This window comes from Mollisia scopiformis (assembly GCF_001500285.1).
Source record: "Mollisia scopiformis unplaced genomic scaffold LY89scaffold_1, whole genome shotgun sequence".
Lineage (NCBI taxonomy): Eukaryota > Fungi > Ascomycota > Leotiomycetes > Helotiales > Mollisiaceae > Mollisia > Mollisia scopiformis.
In genome coordinates, this window is record NW_017263581.1 from 869,082 (window position 1) to 887,374 (window position 18,293).

General features: G+C 46.7%; 10 protein-coding genes across 10 annotated transcripts; 5 read left to right on the forward strand and 5 right to left on the reverse strand.

Moving 5' to 3' along the window:
- The first annotated feature begins 338 nt into the window (after positions 1-338).
- LY89DRAFT_679263 (quinone reductase) lies at positions 339-1,643 on the forward strand. Its single transcript, XM_018213836.1, has 3 exons — positions 339-772; positions 823-1,056; positions 1,112-1,643. Exons 1-3 carry the CDS (start codon positions 409-411, stop codon positions 1,582-1,584), a joined length of 1,071 nt encoding a protein of 356 aa, XP_018078356.1. The 5' UTR covers positions 339-408; the 3' UTR covers positions 1,585-1,643.
- On the reverse strand, positions 1,605-3,857 carry LY89DRAFT_8812 (4-coumarate-CoA ligase-like protein). Its single transcript, XM_018223483.1, has 5 exons — positions 3,499-3,857; positions 3,296-3,433; positions 2,814-3,248; positions 2,340-2,761; positions 1,605-2,291 (listed from the first exon to the last, which is right to left on the reverse strand). The coding sequence occupies exons 1-5, from the start codon at positions 3,589-3,591 to the stop codon at positions 1,736-1,738; spliced, it is 1,644 nt and encodes a 547-aa protein (XP_018078357.1). The 5' UTR covers positions 3,592-3,857; the 3' UTR covers positions 1,605-1,735.
- A 57-nt stretch (positions 3,858-3,914) lies between these two features.
- Positions 3,915-5,916, reverse strand: LY89DRAFT_604302 (uncharacterized protein). The gene is made up of 3 exons (XM_018210350.1): positions 5,088-5,916; positions 4,499-5,042; positions 3,915-4,442 (listed from the first exon to the last, which is right to left on the reverse strand). The coding sequence occupies exons 1-3, from the start codon at positions 5,750-5,752 to the stop codon at positions 4,155-4,157; spliced, it is 1,497 nt and encodes a 498-aa protein (XP_018078358.1). The 5' UTR covers positions 5,753-5,916; the 3' UTR covers positions 3,915-4,154.
- A 714-nt stretch (positions 5,917-6,630) lies between these two features.
- On the reverse strand, positions 6,631-7,774 carry LY89DRAFT_692838 (FAD/NAD(P)-binding domain-containing protein; the record flags this gene model as incomplete). The annotated part of the gene is made up of 2 exons (XM_018216599.1): positions 6,631-7,357; positions 7,731-7,774. 2 exons carry the CDS (start codon positions 7,772-7,774, stop codon positions 6,631-6,633), a joined length of 771 nt encoding a protein of 256 aa, XP_018078359.1.
- A 182-nt stretch (positions 7,775-7,956) lies between these two features.
- Positions 7,957-8,807, forward strand: LY89DRAFT_727055 (uncharacterized protein; the record flags this gene model as incomplete). Its single annotated transcript, XM_018219115.1, has 5 exons — positions 7,957-8,005; positions 8,100-8,243; positions 8,299-8,445; positions 8,495-8,650; positions 8,704-8,807. 5 exons carry the CDS (start codon positions 7,957-7,959, stop codon positions 8,805-8,807), a joined length of 600 nt encoding a protein of 199 aa, XP_018078360.1.
- A 911-nt stretch (positions 8,808-9,718) lies between these two features.
- LY89DRAFT_727056 (Methylmalonate-semialdehyde dehydrogenase) lies at positions 9,719-11,594 on the forward strand (the record flags this gene model as incomplete). Its single annotated transcript, XM_018219116.1, has 4 exons — positions 9,719-10,047; positions 10,123-10,286; positions 10,337-10,492; positions 10,540-11,594. 4 exons carry the CDS (start codon positions 9,719-9,721, stop codon positions 11,592-11,594), a joined length of 1,704 nt encoding a protein of 567 aa, XP_018078361.1.
- A 246-nt stretch (positions 11,595-11,840) lies between these two features.
- Positions 11,841-13,500, reverse strand: LY89DRAFT_633785 (MFS general substrate transporter; the record flags this gene model as incomplete). The annotated part of the gene is made up of 6 exons (XM_018211358.1): positions 11,841-12,324; positions 12,372-12,815; positions 12,865-12,911; positions 12,963-13,113; positions 13,162-13,289; positions 13,345-13,500. 6 exons carry the CDS (start codon positions 13,498-13,500, stop codon positions 11,841-11,843), a joined length of 1,410 nt encoding a protein of 469 aa, XP_018078362.1.
- A 536-nt stretch (positions 13,501-14,036) lies between these two features.
- On the forward strand, positions 14,037-15,071 carry LY89DRAFT_633788 (putative short chain type dehydrogenase; the record flags this gene model as incomplete). The annotated part of the gene is made up of 1 exon (XM_018211359.1): positions 14,037-15,071. Exon 1 carries the CDS (start codon positions 14,244-14,246, stop codon positions 15,069-15,071), a length of 828 nt encoding a protein of 275 aa, XP_018078363.1. The 5' UTR covers positions 14,037-14,243.
- Positions 15,072-15,083: 12 nt separating this feature from the next.
- Positions 15,084-16,679, reverse strand: LY89DRAFT_604316 (uncharacterized protein). The gene is made up of 5 exons (XM_018210351.1): positions 16,127-16,679; positions 15,845-16,074; positions 15,674-15,789; positions 15,414-15,604; positions 15,084-15,355 (listed from the first exon to the last, which is right to left on the reverse strand). The coding sequence occupies exons 1-5, from the start codon at positions 16,244-16,246 to the stop codon at positions 15,278-15,280; spliced, it is 735 nt and encodes a 244-aa protein (XP_018078364.1). The 5' UTR covers positions 16,247-16,679; the 3' UTR covers positions 15,084-15,277.
- A 177-nt stretch (positions 16,680-16,856) lies between these two features.
- Positions 16,857-18,024, forward strand: LY89DRAFT_8940 (NAD(P)-binding protein). Its single transcript, XM_018223497.1, has 2 exons — positions 16,857-17,365; positions 17,417-18,024. Exons 1-2 carry the CDS (start codon positions 16,951-16,953, stop codon positions 17,965-17,967), a joined length of 966 nt encoding a protein of 321 aa, XP_018078365.1. The 5' UTR covers positions 16,857-16,950; the 3' UTR covers positions 17,968-18,024.
- Positions 18,025-18,293: the final 269 nt, after the last annotated feature.

Genomic DNA, 18,293 nt, shown 5'->3' on the forward strand with positions numbered 1-18,293 from the left:
CGGTCTATAGATTCACCATTTTATTCGCGTTCGTGCTAGTTAATATGTAATTGATATGTTTAATATTACTCAATTTATCCTCCATTCTAATTCAGTTCTAGTCTATGCTTCAAATTATTCCTCTGAACCTTGCCATGTTTTATGGCTTTGGACATGTCTCGGTACAAATTGGCTGCGAGAAAGGGAAGAGCTCTATTTCTGTCAATCAATAGCTTGACCTTCCACCACAGTTCTTAGTAATTTTCAAGCTTCCAGTGCGAGTATTTTGCTATCCCATAGTTTCCACTTCATCACATGATTATCTCCAGAACCATCGGATCTCCGAAGCTCTTCTCAAGGAACTGTTTTCTAAATTACCATTCTTCTCAAACAAATTAAATATCTTCTTCCCTATTGTCAACATCCTCAATGCCACCCACAATCCCCAACCGCCAATGGACATCCCACCTAAACGGAATCTCCAACCTAACCCTAACCCAAACCACCACCTCACACCCAGCCACAAACGAAGTCCTCGTCCGCATCACCGCCATCTCTCTAAACTACAAAGACGGCGAGACCATCTCGGGACAATTCAACCACCACGCCGCCGTCTCCTTACCAAGCACCATCGTCCCCTGCAGCGACGCCGCCGGCCAGGTGTGGGAAGTGGGGGACGGGGTAACGAGATGGAAGAAGGGTGATCGGGTTTTGGCCTTACCGTATCTTGAGTATAAGACTGGGAGGATCACGCAGGAGATGCTTGGGAGCGGGATTGGGAGTTCGGGGAAAGGTTTGTTTCTCGTTTAATTTTGCACAAGTTAGGTGAGTTGACGAGATCAGGAGTTTCATGTGAATACAGGATTTTCGAAGAAGATGCTCTACTACCTGTACCGGAGAGCATGTCGGACGAAGAAGCGTGTACGATGACGGTTGCGGGGATCACGGCGTGGATGGCGATGAATGGGCAGAGGCCGTTGGGTAGTCCGGGCGGGCAGGAGGAGGTGGTGCTTATTCAGGGGACGGGAGGAGTTTCTATTCAAGGGTTGCAGATTGCTAAGGCTTCTGGGGCTACTGGTTTGTTGATTTTCCATACAGCGAAAGGGGAACATGGATTGCTGATTAGGAAAAGTGATCATCACTTCCTCATCAGACGAGAAACTTGCTCGTGCAAAAGCTCTTGGAGCAGATTATACGATCAACTATAAGACAACGCCCGATTGGGATGTTGAGGTTCTTCGTCTCACTTCTGGGAGAGGGGCAGATATCATTTTTGAGAACGGAGGCGCTCCAACGACTGCCAAGTCTTTCAATTGCATTCGTTTCGGAGGGTTGTTCAATGCTATTGGCTATGTCTCGGGAAAGGTCGATCCAAAGGATGAAGAGAAAACCAATATTAATGTGCAAGCGATTAGGAAGAACGTGATATTGGTCGGAATGTTGAATGGGCCGAGGGATAGAGTGGTGGAGATGTTGGAATTTTATGAAAACCATGGGATTAAGCCGGTTATCGATCGAGTCTTCAAGTTTGAGGAGGCGAAGGAGGCTTTGCAGTATTTGTGGAGCGGGAGTCACTTTGGAACGGTGGTTGTGAAGGTTCCTTGATCTGATACTAAAGAGAACTAAGAAGCCAGGTAATGACGCTTAAAATCAGACAATCAATGTGTTGTTCATGCCTCTGTCTACACGTCCAGTGTCTAGCGCTCGCTCTCTGTTTAATCCAAAGCCTAGACTATACCCGACGCTCCAAAGTCTATCACAGTTTCGCCCTGCCTTGGTCTAGCTCTGCCTTTGCCTCCTCTCGAATAACTCTCTTCAAGATCTTCCCGCTCGCGTTCTTGGGAATGGCCTGCACAAACCTCACACCTCCTGTCAACTCCTTGAATTTAGCGAGTCTCCCACCGCACCACTCCTTCACTGCCGCCTCATCCAGATTCTCACTCTCTTTCACCGGTCTCTTCACAACATACGCTCTTGGGTGTTCATTATGCTGATCTCCTTGGAGCTTGACTCCAATGACCGCTGCGTCGATAATGTGCGGATGGTTCAAAAGTACAGTCTCGAGCTCTGGTGGAGCAACTTGGAATCCACGAACTTTGACAAGTTCCTTCTTTCGGTCGACGACGTACCACTTCTTAGTCTTCGAGTCGCGATAGACGATATCTCCAGTCTTGAAGAAGCCTTCCGAGTCAAACGACTCCGCGTTGGCTTTTGGGTTTTCGAAATAGCCTTTGACGACGATAGGGCCGCGAACGCATAATTCGCCCTGGACATCATAGCCTGTTATGTCCTTGTCGTTATCGTCCACAATCCTGTGAGGTTGTTAGTAGATCCCAAAGCTTAAGTCATAAAAAGCATACTTAGTATCCAAATTTGGCAACATATGACCCACGCTCCCTGTGTCATCATCCTCTGGATAATGAAACATGGAAGCAATGCAGGACATTTCGGTCATTCCCCAAACCTGGTTGCAGAATGCACCTTCCGGCAGCAATTGTCTAAGTCGAGTCTGTGAGTCTTTTCCTAGCGGAGCTGCACCAACAGTGACCTGGCGTACGGAGTCGAGCGAATACTTGTTGGCGAGTCCAGACATTATGATGGCAATGACTATGGGCGGAACTATGCCTACTTCGTTAACCTTGAACTTCTCGATCGTGGCGAAGAAAGGTTCTAGTTCAAAGCGTCGCATGACAACAGAAGGCTCTCCAGATCTTAATGCCGTGGTATGAGCAACGGGAACACAAGCTGCATGAAACATTGGAAGAGCGAGTATGCGTATTGGCTAATAGATGTCAGTCGGAAACAAAGATTACAAGCCTACCAGGAGAACATACCCTCCATGCTTTCTTTTTGTACTCGTGGACAAGTGTATGCTCAGATACGAAGTTATGGTGAGAAAGCATGGCAGCTTTTGGCAATCCCGTCGTCCCACTGCTGAAAAGTCTCGCAGCAGTCGTCTCTTTACAGGTCTTCTCATCATCGAATCTGACCCAGTCTTCTTCACCGTAATTCAACAGGTCTTTCCATGACTTGAAACCTTCAGGAAGAGGGTTGTTCAAGACATCAAATATCCAGACTTTGGATTCAGGAATGGAACACTCTTTTGCGGCAGCAAGGACATTTTTGAGCATCTCAGGCTCGGTGATCAAGAATTTTGTCTTGGCCGTCTTGATGTGATGGACGAGCTCGAATTGAGTGTAGGAAGGATTTGTTCCTGCAAAAATTCCTCCCGCTGCTATGATTCCCAAGAATAGAATGGGATAGTGTATCTCGAGCAAAAGTCAGCAAGACCACAACAACGAAGCTGTAAACTTACATCGTTAAAAGAATGCAAGCAGACGCAATCCCCTTTCTTTAGCCCTGCTGCGCGCAATCCAGCTACCAGTTTTCGGATCAGTACACGTGCTTGGTTCGATGATATGGAGTTTGTTGGATTCTTGGCATCAATGTATATCTGTACTATTTGTAAGCAACACGCTATAAATCTATGACCTCAAAGTATAATGATTGAAAACATACTGGTTCATCTGGGTCATACTTGACATCGTCGAACGTCCAAGACAGCAAGTCCTTAGTGGGAATAGGCGCATGGTTCTCGGCAGCAAAATACATGGTGCTCTTCTCGAATGAAATGACAAATCGATAAATATTCTATACAACTCGCCCAAATTCAGATCTATGCAGGAGAGAAATCATCCTCAGGAAGCTGAGCTCTGAGAAATGTTGGTTCGCGGGGTTAAGCGTTTCAGCACCATACCCAGTACAGCCTAGAAGTGTGCGGGGATCCCCAGCAACTGTCAGTACAAACTTACACTAAAAAGTAAGCACAAACACCCTCGGAGCTCGGCTACGTGCGTTGGCATGCCCCAAGTTGTGTTGATTGGGCGAATAACCCGAGATTTCTAGCCGTGAATGGCGAGTTCGTTCGAAAAGACCCAACCCGTTGTAAGCTGACTTCAGGGGGTTTGATATCAGTGCGAGCAGTGATAGTACTCCGTAGATCGTTCAACATACAAGGACCGCTTTCCCTGATGATTGTCCGAACATCGTGCTATCAATGGTCAACAGGATCGAAGATCGCGAGCTGACAATGGTGCTAGAGTCCTTCTTGCGAATAAATTTGATGGCAGATTCACATATCAAGGCTAGCCCGGAATTGGTAGTGATGAGGTCTATTAAGCAACTGAGTTAACCAACTTTGGATCCTCGTCGAAGTGCAAGATAACCACCTCTTGCTGTGAATTTTCTCCGATTAGCCATCTTTCATCTCCACATATCTTTCCCTTTCCCATTAATTGGGTCCACAAATCGTCTCGCAGAGAAATTTCATATCCAGGTCCAGTCATCTGTACTCGAGGTTTGACGTTGATGGAAATCGTCTCAAGCATAAAGCAATGTCTTGCGCTGAACACGACACCTGCTTCGGCATCGATTGCTTCGCTGATTGTTAGATATGGGAATTCCTAGAAGATGTCATCAGATCCACTACTTCTACACTTCCGCGCAAGCCATGACTTACCTCATGCCTCCAACATGGAGCGACTTCTGGTCGACGAATGTCCGAGACTCTCTCACAGAATGAAAGGTGAACATCACCATCTGCACCGCATTCGTCTGTCCAACATGGTCCTGGAGAAAATGGGATTCCGGTCGTCTTTACCTTGTGAAGTCTAGGAAGTGTATGGCTAGCCTGTTGACCGACGAGCCATCTATGATCCTCCTCGATGATATACACGTGGTTCTCGTCTAACTCAAGACTTCGTAAGACAGGTGTTGAACGCTGTCTAATCCAGTAGAAGCTAAGGTCCGCAAAGGAGAATCGTCGGATGACATGGGGTCCTTGTCCTTCAGGTTTCCGTTTTCCACTCGGATCTTCACTGGGGCAATATGCAGATGCGGATGAGATGTCCCAAACTGCTAATCCTTCAATAGGTTCGTCCTCGCCCCAAGCACTGCGGTTTGGTTGCCATAGATAGATGGCATAGTGTGTCTTGTTGTGCGTGCTGAAAAATCGATCTCTTGAATTCAAAGGAAATCCTAGGAAATGGATCTTCCACTCATTTCTGGATTGTTCAGCACCGTGGTTTTTCATATACCCGAGAACATACCTGAAAACCATGGACCATTTTCCGTCCAATTCCCGACTCACATCGTAGGCCGTTGCAAAATGTCTGAAGACCATCTCATTCTCATTCAACTGGTGATAAGCATCCTGCTCGCACCATTCCACCACAAGGACCCTCTGACATAGTCTTATCCTCCTTATGATCTTTCCTTCACTTTTGAACCCTACCTCGCTTGAGTTTCCTGTCTCAAGATCAAACAAGACGTATTTCTGGAGCTCAGCGGAAGGGAAAATCAAGATTCCCTCTTCATAAGTCCATAAAGAATCCGGATAATGGAATGCCGCGGTCTTCTCCTCGAATTGCAGATGACGTTGCCAAGGAGAAATGGGATAGTAACGTGCCCATGATGGAACGACAAAGGAGCGTCCAAGAGCAAGCTTTGAGATGCTTCGAGGCTTACCAGTCTTCAAATGATGGTATCGACCTACAACCTTGGCAAATGTTTGAGCCCAGTCCACATTTAGATCTATATGACGAAGTTCTCGTGCTCGAGGATAGTGCTGAACAAGAACATGTCGATTGAGATCTGATTCCGTGAAGGCGGCTTGGAATCGTTTGTCTACCGAACGGCAGAGTATTAGGTCTTTCGGTGAGAGGTAAGCTATCACTATGAGGAATATGTCGTTTGGAAAAGCGGTGATATCCATTTTCAGGTATAAAAAGAGTTGGTGAATAAATATCGAAAAGCCGAAACCAATCTAGTACAACTTCCGGCTTGGTTAAAATATATTAGTGGGGCCCTTACTCTTACCTAATTCCGAAGCTTGCGGAAAATTGTAAAATAATTAAAAACAATTATAAAAAATATTAAAAAATTATAAAAACTATTAAACATTATAAAAAAATATTAAAAATATTAAAAATATTAAAAGTTATTTAATTACCGGCTTTGCGATCACGTGAGAAGCTTTTTCCCAATTTCAAAGCTTGCGGAGAACACTTCCGGCTATTGCATAAATTTGAAAAAAATATATTTTCAAAACAATTTTATTCTGCTTTTCCTTCACATTCTATTTCTTTTTTTTCCCAAACAGCCAAAAGATCCTCCTCAAGACAAGCCCACAACTCCGGCGCCATCGCCTCATACCCGAGAACCTTCTTCGCCCTATCACTGCGCGTCCTTGTACTACTAGCAGACAAATAAATGCCCTGGTACGGCCACTTGGACTTCCCCACCATAGTTGTGACTTCGTCCAGAGATAATCGGAGCGGATCTGGATTATCGATGGTTTTGTGTTTTGCGAGGATATGCCCTGTTGCGGTGGCGAAGGAGAGTTGGGAGGCTTCTTGGGTGGCGGTGAAGTAGTATCCCTATATTTGATATCTGGTTCAATGATTTCTATGTTGTCTCTTTGCTCAAGTTTTGAAGAAGAAAAAAAAAACCGAAAAAAAGGATTTCACATCTCGGTAGAACTTCAGCTGCTTCTCGGAATTTGGGGGTATGCTGCCTCCTGTTGAATTTGTTAATTTCCCACTCTGAGACTCTGCCTGTACACATATCTCATCTACTCACCTAATGTGTCGACTAACTCGTGAACGAAGACTCAGCTTCTTCGTCACTCAAGATCGTCATAGCAGTGCAGATAGCAGCAGCGACAACTCGCCCAGCGACTTGCATCTCAGGTCGCTTTGGCACACTATCTGCGATTAATTTTGCAGTCGTTGCTCCCGTGGCGAGGATGATATGGGATGCCGACAATACATCGCCTTTCGTGGTCCGAACTCCAGTGCTTGCTCCTTGGTCGTCGAACACAACTGCTTCAACGTCACCGCCGACGTATTGCACACCAGCCTCGACAGCATGCTCGATAGTCTTGGTGAGGGCTGCACTGGCTTCGGCCCAACCACTACTCTCATTGAGCAACATATCACCGGCACCTTCATAATCCGCGTCGGCATGGATGCCATCCCAGAGACCCTTGGCTTCCTCGGCCTTGATCAAGCGAGATTTGGCAGTTGAGTTTAACTTCTTGTAACTGTCGATGATGTCCTGTGGGAATCCTTTGTTGTCAACCCACACGAGTCCACTCTCGCGATAGAAGGGTTTGTATAATGGATCGGATCTCCATAGTTCCATGGCCTCCAAAGCAAGTTCCATATACAGGAGATTGGCATAATCGGCGCGGACGACTTTTTTCCAGTCCCATGATGCTCCGACCTGCGAGGGGAAGGGGGTCCGATCAATGAGGGTCACCTTTGCGGACGGATATTTCTGGATCAAGTGGAGCGCAACAGAGGTTCCAAGACACCAGCTCCAACGACGATATACGTGTCATCTCCCACGTCCGGCTTTGCCATGGCGATGAGAAGGCAAGTGCACCAAGTGACGCCGAGGACGCGTATGGGTTTGGGCTGTGATTGTAAGCAGGGGAGGGAAGAGGAAAGAGGAAACAAGCGTGATGCGATGAGCGGGAAGTAGAAATATTCAGAAATCAGACAGGATAATACCTTTTATGTGGTCTCTCGAAGTTGCCTCTTTTTGGTCGTGTCCTCTTTCCTCTCTTCTCTCCTCTTCCCTCCCTTCTGTCCTCTTTCCTCTTTCCTCTTCCTCCGTGTTTTGCTGTGATTCATCAGTTTCGACTAGATCCAGTGCATGAAACAAGATATCGAAATGAGGCTGCTGACGATGGTTCCTTGCAGCGCTGCCCAAGTGGTGACTGATGATTCATTCTTTGGGCCTATATAACAGCAAATTCTCTCGAAAGTCAGCTCATTTCTACAAGTATCCCCTCCTCTCCTCTCCTCTCCTCGCCAACGAATTTTTGTCTGTGCTTGCACTTTATGAACGTGCCTCTCAATAACCTCACGCCATCTTCGATCTGTTTCATTTATATTCGTCTTCGTCTTCACCATGTCTAACATTCCTCTCACCACCGCCACAACCCAGTCCAACCCAACACGTCCGCCTTCACGCTAAGCCAGGCTCCTGGTCGCCTCTTTCAATGGTACGATATCTTCGCATAGAAGATTAATGTTCGACTAACGTACGAATAGGTACATGGGTAGTTGGAGTCTTGAGCTCTCGTAAAACCGTGGTATCGGAGTTTGTCAGACTAATCTCCGAGCATGAGAACGTCTTCGAGATACCAGTCAATGGTGTTGGATCAGATGTCAATTGGGTAGACTGGATCGTAGGAGGTAAGTTACCATTCCATATGTATCCATTCTTGTTCCCATTGCTGACGATCTCCAGGTGTTGGCAGTTGGGGAACCTTGCAGAATGTCATTACCGCTTTCAGTACGAATCACCTACCCCTCGTCATCTGCTTACGGGAAATAGGAAACATCTCGAGGCACTACATTGCTGGTGACAGAATTATTGTAAGTGGATACTCTCGTGGTATGTCTACCTCGCCATTCTCTATACATCCACTATCTTACATTCTCAGGGGCGTGGGCAGCACGCTATCTAGCAATGCTGATCGACATGATCGGCTTACCAAAGGATGGCGATGAAGCATTATTCCATCGTCTCTATAAGGCATGCGATAATGCTACGATCTTGGACGAGAGTGTTGCCGCCAGATTGATGGAAGGATATGACTGTAAGTTACTTGGTCAATCATGCTTTGCCTTTTCCTATTCTGACCATGTGCAGGCTGGCAAGATGTCAAGATCAATGCCTTATGTTGCTTCGATACAGTCGGCTCTTTCGGGCTGCCATTGACTGGGCTCGCAGAGCCACTCGCCTATCTTACTTAGGAAGAAGAAGAAGCATGACATGGTATCTGCTGTCACTTCAAGTAAGACCCTGCTCCTAACTCTCATCCACTCCTCATCCCAATATTCAATGCGCACCCACTAACATCCATCTCAGACGTCGAATTCCCCTTCCACTGCATTTCCCTCCACGAAACCCGCGCACCTTACAGTGCAAACAAAACTACCCAAAACAGCAAGACTTGATAGTTTTCTTGATCGTCTTTGAATCTCAGATATCTACGGGGCAACCTATCATTACCTAGGTAAGCTTCCCTCAACATCGGATCTCGTGGTAGCTTCGGAGGGTTAAAAAGCAGGACAAAATTACTGCTATGTGGCAATCATATCTAATGGTATGGCCCATTTTGTTCACCGGCCCCAATTGGTCAATTGGGTTGATACCACGTGACTTCTATATAATTCTGATGGCACAGTACAGAGGCCTTGATTCTCCATAGGGATCCATATATTCTATTCATTAGGCTTTAAGACTCCATGAAATGATGGTAGTTGGCTTTGCCCCTCAACATTATCGGTGAAGCACCCCCAGATTTGAGTGCCTCGGCATTTGCATCCTGGACTTGCAAAAGGGATGATTTGACAGTACCTCTCTTCCGTATATATCTTGAATTACTTGCAATCCCAATTGAGGCGACAAGACAACTTGAGAATAGCTTCGCAAGAGACTTCTCTTCAGGATGGACCTTCCTAATCGTATGATAGAGCTGCCCTGGGTCAACTTTCACCCCACCCTTGCTTGTACCGATTTCGCTACGCTTCATAGGTACTTTACCCCACCTTGCTCTCGGCTTAAGCTCCAAGCTCTGTAATCTCGTCCCTCTGACCGTTTTTCAAAACATGAGGATCAATTCTCCCATTCCCACGCCCTTTTCTCTTTCGCACCTTTGAAGATGCGTCGTGTCCTCTCACGAAGCATTCCTGCTGCTGCAGTACGATCAACGCGCTCAGTACCAGCTTTCAGAATGGCTCCCTCGAGCGAACACTCCAAAATAGCAGCTCGCAGACTGCATGCCACAGCCCAGCATCTGAAGCCTGCCACAGCTCTAGCTTTCGATTCCAAGAATTATCCAACCACACACGAGAAGATACAAGATGTCCAAGATACGCCATACTTCATTGACAACAATTTCGTGGCGTCAGAAGCTACTCAATTCATCGAATTGCACGACCCTGCGACCAACAATCTGGTCACAAGAGTTCCTCAAAGCACTGATGCAGAGTGAGTGAAGTTGAATTCTTACCGTCTCTATTCCTTCTTCGGTGTCCTGTCGTGGCTGACTTTCTGTTCTTCCAGGCTCAAAGCCGCAGTAGAAAGTGCCCAGAAGGCATTCCCAGCATGGAAGGCTACAAGCGTTATGGCGAGACAGCAGATTATGTTCAAGTTTACACAATTGGTGAGGGAGAATTGGGATCGATTAGCAGCAAGCATCACACTGGAGCAGGGCAAAACATTTGCTGGTGGGTCTGCAGATACCAACCTTTAGGATGAGAGGCTGATACGTTTCAAGATGCTAAGGGCGATGTTCTCCGTGGTCTACAAGTGGCTGAAGGTTCATGCAATATCCCTCAGCAAATGATGGGCGAAGTATTGGAGGTTGCCAAGGATATGGAAACTCGCAGCTACAGAGAGCCATTGGGTGTCGTAGCTGCTATTTGCCCATTCAGTAGGTCGTGTTTGTCTGTAACTATTATTGTGCTAACAAGATAACAGACTTCCCTGCTATGATTCCTCTATGGTCCATCCCAATTGCAACTGCCACTGGAAACTGTCTCATCCTAAAGCCCTCGGAACGTGATCCTGGAGCAGCAATGATCCTTGCCGAGATCGCCGAGAAGGCCGGCTTTCCCCCAGGAGTTCTGAATATTGTCCACGGTGCTGCCAAGACTGTCGACTTTATCATTGACGAGCCTGCCATCAAAGCTATTAGCTTCGTCGGCAGCAATCGAGCAGGAGAGTACATCTTCGCCCGCGGCTCAGCAAATGGAAAGCGAGTACAAGCCAATCTTGGTGCCAAGAACCATGCTGCGGTCCTTCCAGATGCCAACAAGCAACATGCGCTCAATTCCATTGTCGGTGCTGCCTTTGGCGCTGCCGGTCAGCGATGCATGGCTCTCAGCACGCTCGTCATGGTTGGAGAAACCAAAGAATGGCTCCATGAGCTTGCAGAGTCCGCAAAGTCACTTAAGGTGAACGGCGGATTCGAAGAAGGTGCTGATCTAGGACCAGTCATCTCCCCTCAAAGCAAGGAGAGAATTGAAAGTCTTATTGCCAGCGCTGAGGAAGATGGTGCTACCATCCTCTTGGACGGCCGTGGTTATAAGCCAGAAAAGTACCCGAATGGCAACTGGGTCGGACCAACCATTATCGCGAACGTTAAGCCGCATATGAAATGCTACAAAGAAGAAATCTTTGGCCCCGTCCTAGTCTGCTTAAACGTCGACTCCCTCGATGAGGCAGTTGATTTAATCAACGCCAACGAATATGGCAACGGAGTTGCCATCTTTACCAAATCCGGAGCAACGGCTGCTGCATTCCAAAAGAATATCGAGGCAGGTCAAGTAGGAATCAACGTTCCCATACCTGTCCCGCTTCCTATGTTCTCATTTACGGGTAACAAGAAGAGTATTGCAGGTGGTGGAGCCAGTTACTTCTATGGAAAGCCTGGATTGCAATTCTATACGCAATTGAAGACTGTCACTAGTTTGTGGAAGAGCGAGGATGCCATTTCGAAAGCAGCGGATGTGTCTATGCCAACACATTCATAATTAGTCTGCAAAATGTCTGCGGTTGTACATATCTGAGTAAAATTTTGCATCTCCTTCAGGCCATGGAGTTTTTTGCTGCTGCCACTTTGTTACCCTCGTTCAATCTTGTCTGTGTTGTTTCTCGTGTTCTCCTTCACTAGAGATACTACACATGTGAATAGATCTCCATTATATCACACGATCAAAACTACGAATGGCGTGACAATGTGTATATATAATAGTAATCAGTACTATGTTGCTTTATCTCTACTCGTCGTTCTCCAGCGTAGATGAGCGTACAAAGGGGAAATTTTTAAACAGGAAGACAGCAGCGAGATATATCATCCCACCAACCACAAAACAAGCAGCGAAAACAGAAAATCCAATCAGATATCGCGGTGCCTCTTCAGCCGGAAAAAGAGCGCTTCCGTAGAGCTGAGCCAAACCTCCGCACCCGTTGATCAACGGAAGAGCAATAGCCCTGACCTCGGTGTCACATCCTCCTAGTGCAGTGCTGGTGAAAGAGAGGCCGAGACAATTACCAGTCCAGATGGCAGAATTGATCAAGCACAAGAAAATGTATCGAGCCTTGAAGTCGAGAATGCCAGCTGTAAGTTCGGAGAATAAACCACCGAGAAGGATGAGGGTGAAGTTTAATAGGTAGCCGCGCAGGTGAGGATTCCTGTCTGCGTACCAAGACGCAGGTATAGCTATGACCAAGGCCACGAGATAAAGTGGTGCAGTCATATATCTGGTCATAGTCAGAGGCCATTCGTCTTACTTCACAACGAGACTTACTGAGCATTGGTCGATGTATAACCTAGTCCTTCTACCAGTGTAGGGTAAAAGTTCGATATTGCCAGCGCACCTATGATCGTCATGTATGCAGGGCAGAGCATCCAAATCCTCCAATTGAGGATAACCTTGACAAAAGCATGTCCGATAGCTGAAAGATCGCCACCCTCGGTCTTTTGATGCGTGATGCCGTCCAGGAAGAGCCTGCGGGAAGCAATTTCGCGTTGCGCAGGCGTCAATTGCTTACTGGTTGAGGGGTAATCCAGCAGAAACCAATGCACAATGAGTGATGCTCCTACAGTCGCAACACCTTCAACGAGGAAGAACCAACGCCAGCCTGGGATACCATGTGCGCCGTCCAATCTGGACGTGATGGCTCCTGCAAAGACCCCGCCGAATGCTCCAGATAAGATTCCAGCACTTAGGAATATCATGAAACGTTTAGATCTGACTCATTTCAGCGTTTGTTTAATGTCGAGCTGAAAGAAAGGCATACTGCTCGTGTCTTCGATACCAGATACTAATCATAAAGAGGACGGAAGGCTTAGTCGACAGAGTTAGCATGATAATGACAAGTATAGGATGGAGTCTCACATTGAAGCCGGCTTCAAAGACTCCTAGGAAGAATCGAAGAACAAGAAGCTGAGTGCCTGTCTTCACTCCAGCAAGACCAGCAGCGATTGCGCCCCATGCAAACATAATCACTGGTATGTAGTACGAAGGTCGGACACGAGAGAGGATCATGCTGTTTGTGATCAGCTACAACTATCGTGCAAGAATAGAAAGAACGAACTTTGAAGGTACTGCAGCACCTGCATATCCAATAACCCACATGATAACTGCGAGGTAGTATTCATTTGAATTAAGATGCAAGTCTTTCTGCATGCCAGCGACCTTGGCGAGTCCAATATTGGAACGATCCTAGAACAAAAGTTAGTAATTGTCATCTCTCGAGTAGAATGTCATCAATACTGACAATGAAAGAGAAGAGGTAAAGAATAAAGATGGAGGGCATGAGATAAAGATCGATCTTTCTCAACACCTTCTTCTCCTCGACTGGATCAATGACGAAAGTCTCAGTCTGTTCCAAGTGACAGACGTCCTCTACTTTTTCGTCTTGAAGAGTAGCCATGGTTGAGGCTAGATATTCTGAGAAAACGAAGATGAATCTTGAGAGTTGTTTTCAGAAAGAAGCACAACAGAACAGAAAATGAAGGCTTGTGCTGATCTCGAGATGGACCTAACGAGAAACACAAGGGCTTTATGCTTCTAAATCTAGCAATCTCTTCCCCGCAAACATTCCCCACACCCCAGAATTTGAATCCATGTGGCGTACAGCAGCATGTTGGGCTACCCTGCGCATCGAGCTCTTTCCGGGCCATGTCGATGTGAAAAAGCGATAGAGATCTTTGAAAAGCTTGCCCTAACTTGATTGTGCGGCACCATTCCTCCAATTGTGTCTCACCCATCACTTGAATGGTCTTCATATTTTTGCGATGTTCGAGAAATCCTGGAAGTCTGGAACGCGGCAATGAGTGGCGACTGTGCTTTTCACGGGGAGTCTAGCAATGCTCCGGATTTCTCGCTTGACTCATGCGCTGCCACCATCGCGGGGTACATGATCTCTCCAAATCTCATATGCGGAGCAAGCTCATCTTTTCGGGATGGCGAGTTTCTCCACTACCTTCACTATCTCTCAAGTTCAAAGTTCTTGATCTTCCCTCCGTGTTTCCAAAGATTTGCACTGCGTCCACCCTGTACAAATACCTATCGATCTTGTTCTGCTTTCAAAATGTCTCGACGTCTACTCTGCGATCGTTTTTCTGTGGCGCCACTTCAAGCTTTTTGTTCCAACTACCATACCCTTTCCCAAAAATGGCCGCAGCTATATATCCTGACTTAAACGGCAAGATCGCCCTCGTCATGGGTGTTGGCCAGAGCGGCTCTCTCTCGTCCAAATCTTGGGGCAATGGAGCTGCCATCACTCGCGTCCTCTGCCAGAATGGAGTGAGGGTATTTGGTGTCGACTACAATCTCGCCGCTGCTGAATTCACAGCTTCTCGAGTACGGGCGGAAGGTGGAATCTGCGATGTCACCACAGCAGATGTTACTTCTGCGTCCGAAGTCCAAAGAGCCGTGGATGCAGCAATGTCGAAGTACGGCAGAATCGACATTTTGATCAACAGTGTTGGTATGACTGCACCTGGAGATCCAGCGAGTATGTCTGAAGAAGTGTGGGACAAGCAGATTGATCTCAATCTGAAAAGTGTATACCTGGCGTGTCACGCTGTCCTGCCGATAATGGAGAAGCAAGGCTCAGGGTCTATCATCAATAATGCGAGTATTGCTGGAATGAGATACCTTGGCAAGCCGCAAGTAGCGTATGCTGCTGCAAAAGCTGCGGTCCTACAGTTTACGAAAGTCACTGCTGTGATGTATGCCAAGAAGGGTGTTCGGTTGAACTCGATAGTACCAGGCTTGATGTATACGCCTCTTGTTGAGGTGTTGGGACAGAGCGAATCAGAAGCTGATAGGGAGGTTTTCAAAAGGATCACGAATCATAATGCGCCGATGGGGAGGATGGGAGATGCATTCGATGTAGCTAATGCGGCACTTTTCCTGGTCAGCGACTCGGCGAAGTACATTACAGGTCAAAAGCTGGTTATTGATGGTGGGATCACGAGCTCGACTGGGACATCATGATCTGCCAATGTCCTTTGTAGCATGATTGCATATCTAGAGCAATTCAAGGTTTTGCACATTCTTATAATGAACAATAGTGTGCGTACGTGACATTCATCAACAATAGAGATATTGGATGGATGGGAGCTTCTTGAGATGATCACGTTTCGTGTTTTCGTTTTTAAAGCCAGGCTTAATAACCTATCCATGCATATGACTTGCTCGATCTACACCTCGTGCTCAATATCTGCGACCCTAGGTACTCTATGAAGACTCAGCCTGCAAAATTCGGCCACCATCTCGATCTGAATCCGCATCAAGTCAGCATTACAGGCACTGTGAACATGATAGCACCCTACTCACGCATTGTTGAATGCATTCGACATCTTCTGAGGACACCCCAACCCGTCTCGTTCCTCGCAAATGCCAAGCTGTCTCAAGTGGTAAATTCTGAATCATGATACCTGCGAGAACCACGAGCTCCGTCTCGATAGGTCCGAGTATTGTGTGATCGGAGAGATACAACCCGTAAGTGATCTCTTCGCTAATCCAAACTATTTTTGAAATAATAGTGAGCTCACGAAATTGAAGCTTGAATGATTGTGGAGTCTTGGAATACTTACAGAAGTCTTTGTGTGCCGCGAGTGAATCTCCTATTTTCTTGATATTACCCTTGTATATCGCCTGTAGCCAACCCACCCCACGTTCATGATTTTCTAGGCCAGACTTCCAGTGCTGTCTTTCAGTTGTTAGCTCCTATATTCATCACTGCCATTGAAATATAGGTGATTCACCTTGAGAATGAATAGTCCCTATCTTCAGGCCTTTCGAGCTTGGCGACGGCGAAAATTGCTTCCAGTGGTTTACAGACACCGATGATTGAAACGCATTTGACAAGAGCTTCTCGTATCCGCCTCACCAAGAGTTGTCGTGACTCCGAAGTGGTGAACCCAGGTTTCGAGATCAGGTATTGATAGACGGAGGCAACGTGTTCAGGCTCTGTGCTGCCGACGAGTGCTGCGACCTGGAACGGAATCGTCAGTACGATAAAACTCTGTTTCGTGGTATTCACTCACTGCTACAAGATACCATTTATCATCCCCCAAAGTCTTTCCAGGAAATTTATTCTCGATATTCTGGAAAAGCTTGAATGCATCGTCCCTAGTTGGTGCTTCGTATTTTGGTATGGATCCCATCTTGCTGATGTCAAAAGATGCTGTCTTCCGATCTGAGAATTAGGTGTATAGACGTTCAAAAAGACCGAAGCTTGTGACTCTAGAAGAAGCTTCTATGACTCGGGAGTGGGGGAGTCAAATTTAGTCATGAGTAATAGGCTATCTCATTTGGTGAATAAGCCAGCTCTCCACAAAATTCACCAGCCGGTATTACGAGTCACAACCCATCAGACCCTCAAGTCTGATGACGTAAGCTTCTCTTCAGCGAGCTTTTTTGAGGCAGGGAAACCTTGTTGGAAACGCAAAGATGTGACCACCGCCAGTCGGTGTTGACAAACTCTTGATCCCACTCTTGCCCCTTTTTAAATCGCTTAGGTATTCGCTTACGGCTCCAGGACACGCCACCAAGTGGGGCGGAGGCAAGCAAGTCTCCCCGAAGTTCGCGGCTCCACACATTTTGACACTCACCGGCGGGTGGGAGCAGCGAGAGCGACAAGATGTTCTCATGTGAGTATCTCGTGCAACGGTAACTTGCATGTAGAGTAGCAACTACTTGCCTCGAGCGGGAGCATTCCGCTGGTAGATTATGGGGTTGCACGACATTTCCCCGCACTTCTGGCGTGTGCCGCTGAACAGATCTGGCGACCGAAGGTGTTTCTCTCTTAAATGATCTCGAAGTAGGCCGACAGTTGAGAGAGTCGAGAGCTGTGGCCCTGGATGTCATTATGGCAGCAATCGAGCGCAATCCTTCTGTCTTCCATGTCCTGAAGTCAAAAACAGCCATTATTACAGGCGGTGCAAATGGCATTGTTGCTGAAGTAGTCAGGCTTTTTCATTCTCATGGCGCAAATGTCGTGATTGCAGACCTTCTGAGTACCAAAACTGCGGCAGAGACACTAATTTCATCATTGTCATCAAGAGTCGTGTTCATTCCGACGGATATTTTGACTTGGCAAAGCATGGTTTCATTGTTTAATCAGACAGTGTCACTTTTTGGTAGTGTGGAGCTCGTGGTTGCCAATGCTGGAATGATGGAAAGCAAGCCCTACTACGAGTTTGAGGAAGACGAGAATGGAGACTTGAAAGAACCAAAAGAGTCATATAGAGTCATAGATGTGAACTTGAAAGGAACCATGAATAGTAAGTTATTGCCTACTCAGGGAACCATGCGAGGTGCTGACGTCTTGATAGCTCTACGGCTTGCGATATACTATATGCGAAAGAATCAGCCATCCTTCGCAGATGGATCGAAGGGCTCTGTTGTTCTAATTAGTTCTACTTCTGGTTATTTTGGAGGCACAGGTGTCGTGTCATATGTTTCATCCAAGCACGGAGTGACGGGTCTCCTCCGATCATCGCAACGAAATGCGAATAGGCATGGAGTACGGGTCAATGGTGTAGCACCTTTCTTCACGCCAACGTATATTACGAGCAGCTATTCTCAATCGTGGAAAGAATCTGGATTACCAGCAAATAGTGTGCAAGATGTAGCCTGGGCCTTCGCACAGACAGCTACGGATTTGAAATACAAAGGCGCTTGTATCTTGGTAAGAGCACCTGCGCTTTTGATGAACACGAAGTTAATGATGAAGGCCTTCGGCTCAGTAATGAAAGAGATTGAAATCCCGAGGACACAGTTGCTATCCATGTGGCTAGGAGAGGATGTTAGTGAGTCGAGTGCGAGGGCGGGAGCCTTATTCGAAAGTCTAGGAGGATATCCTCTACCAAAACCAAAGATATAATGTTTCATATGGGAATGAAAAGTTGTCTTTAAACTTACAAGGCGGTTGTGGACATCATGAAATGATACCGAACAAGTAGCGCATTGTTCGAGTATCAAGAGGGACGAAAAGTGGCTAAGTTAGAATGTAACAGGTTTGAAGATAATTGGCATTTAGATATTTAGCGTAGACGACATGCAATATGTGATAAATACAGGCATTTGAATGTCCAGCAGTATCCCAGCCAGGCATGGCATGGTTCTGGTCTGTGCGGGGTAACGGGAAGTGGGGCATGCTAGTGTGCTGCACTCCTTAAAGCGAACTCAAATATCCATCAACAATTGTTC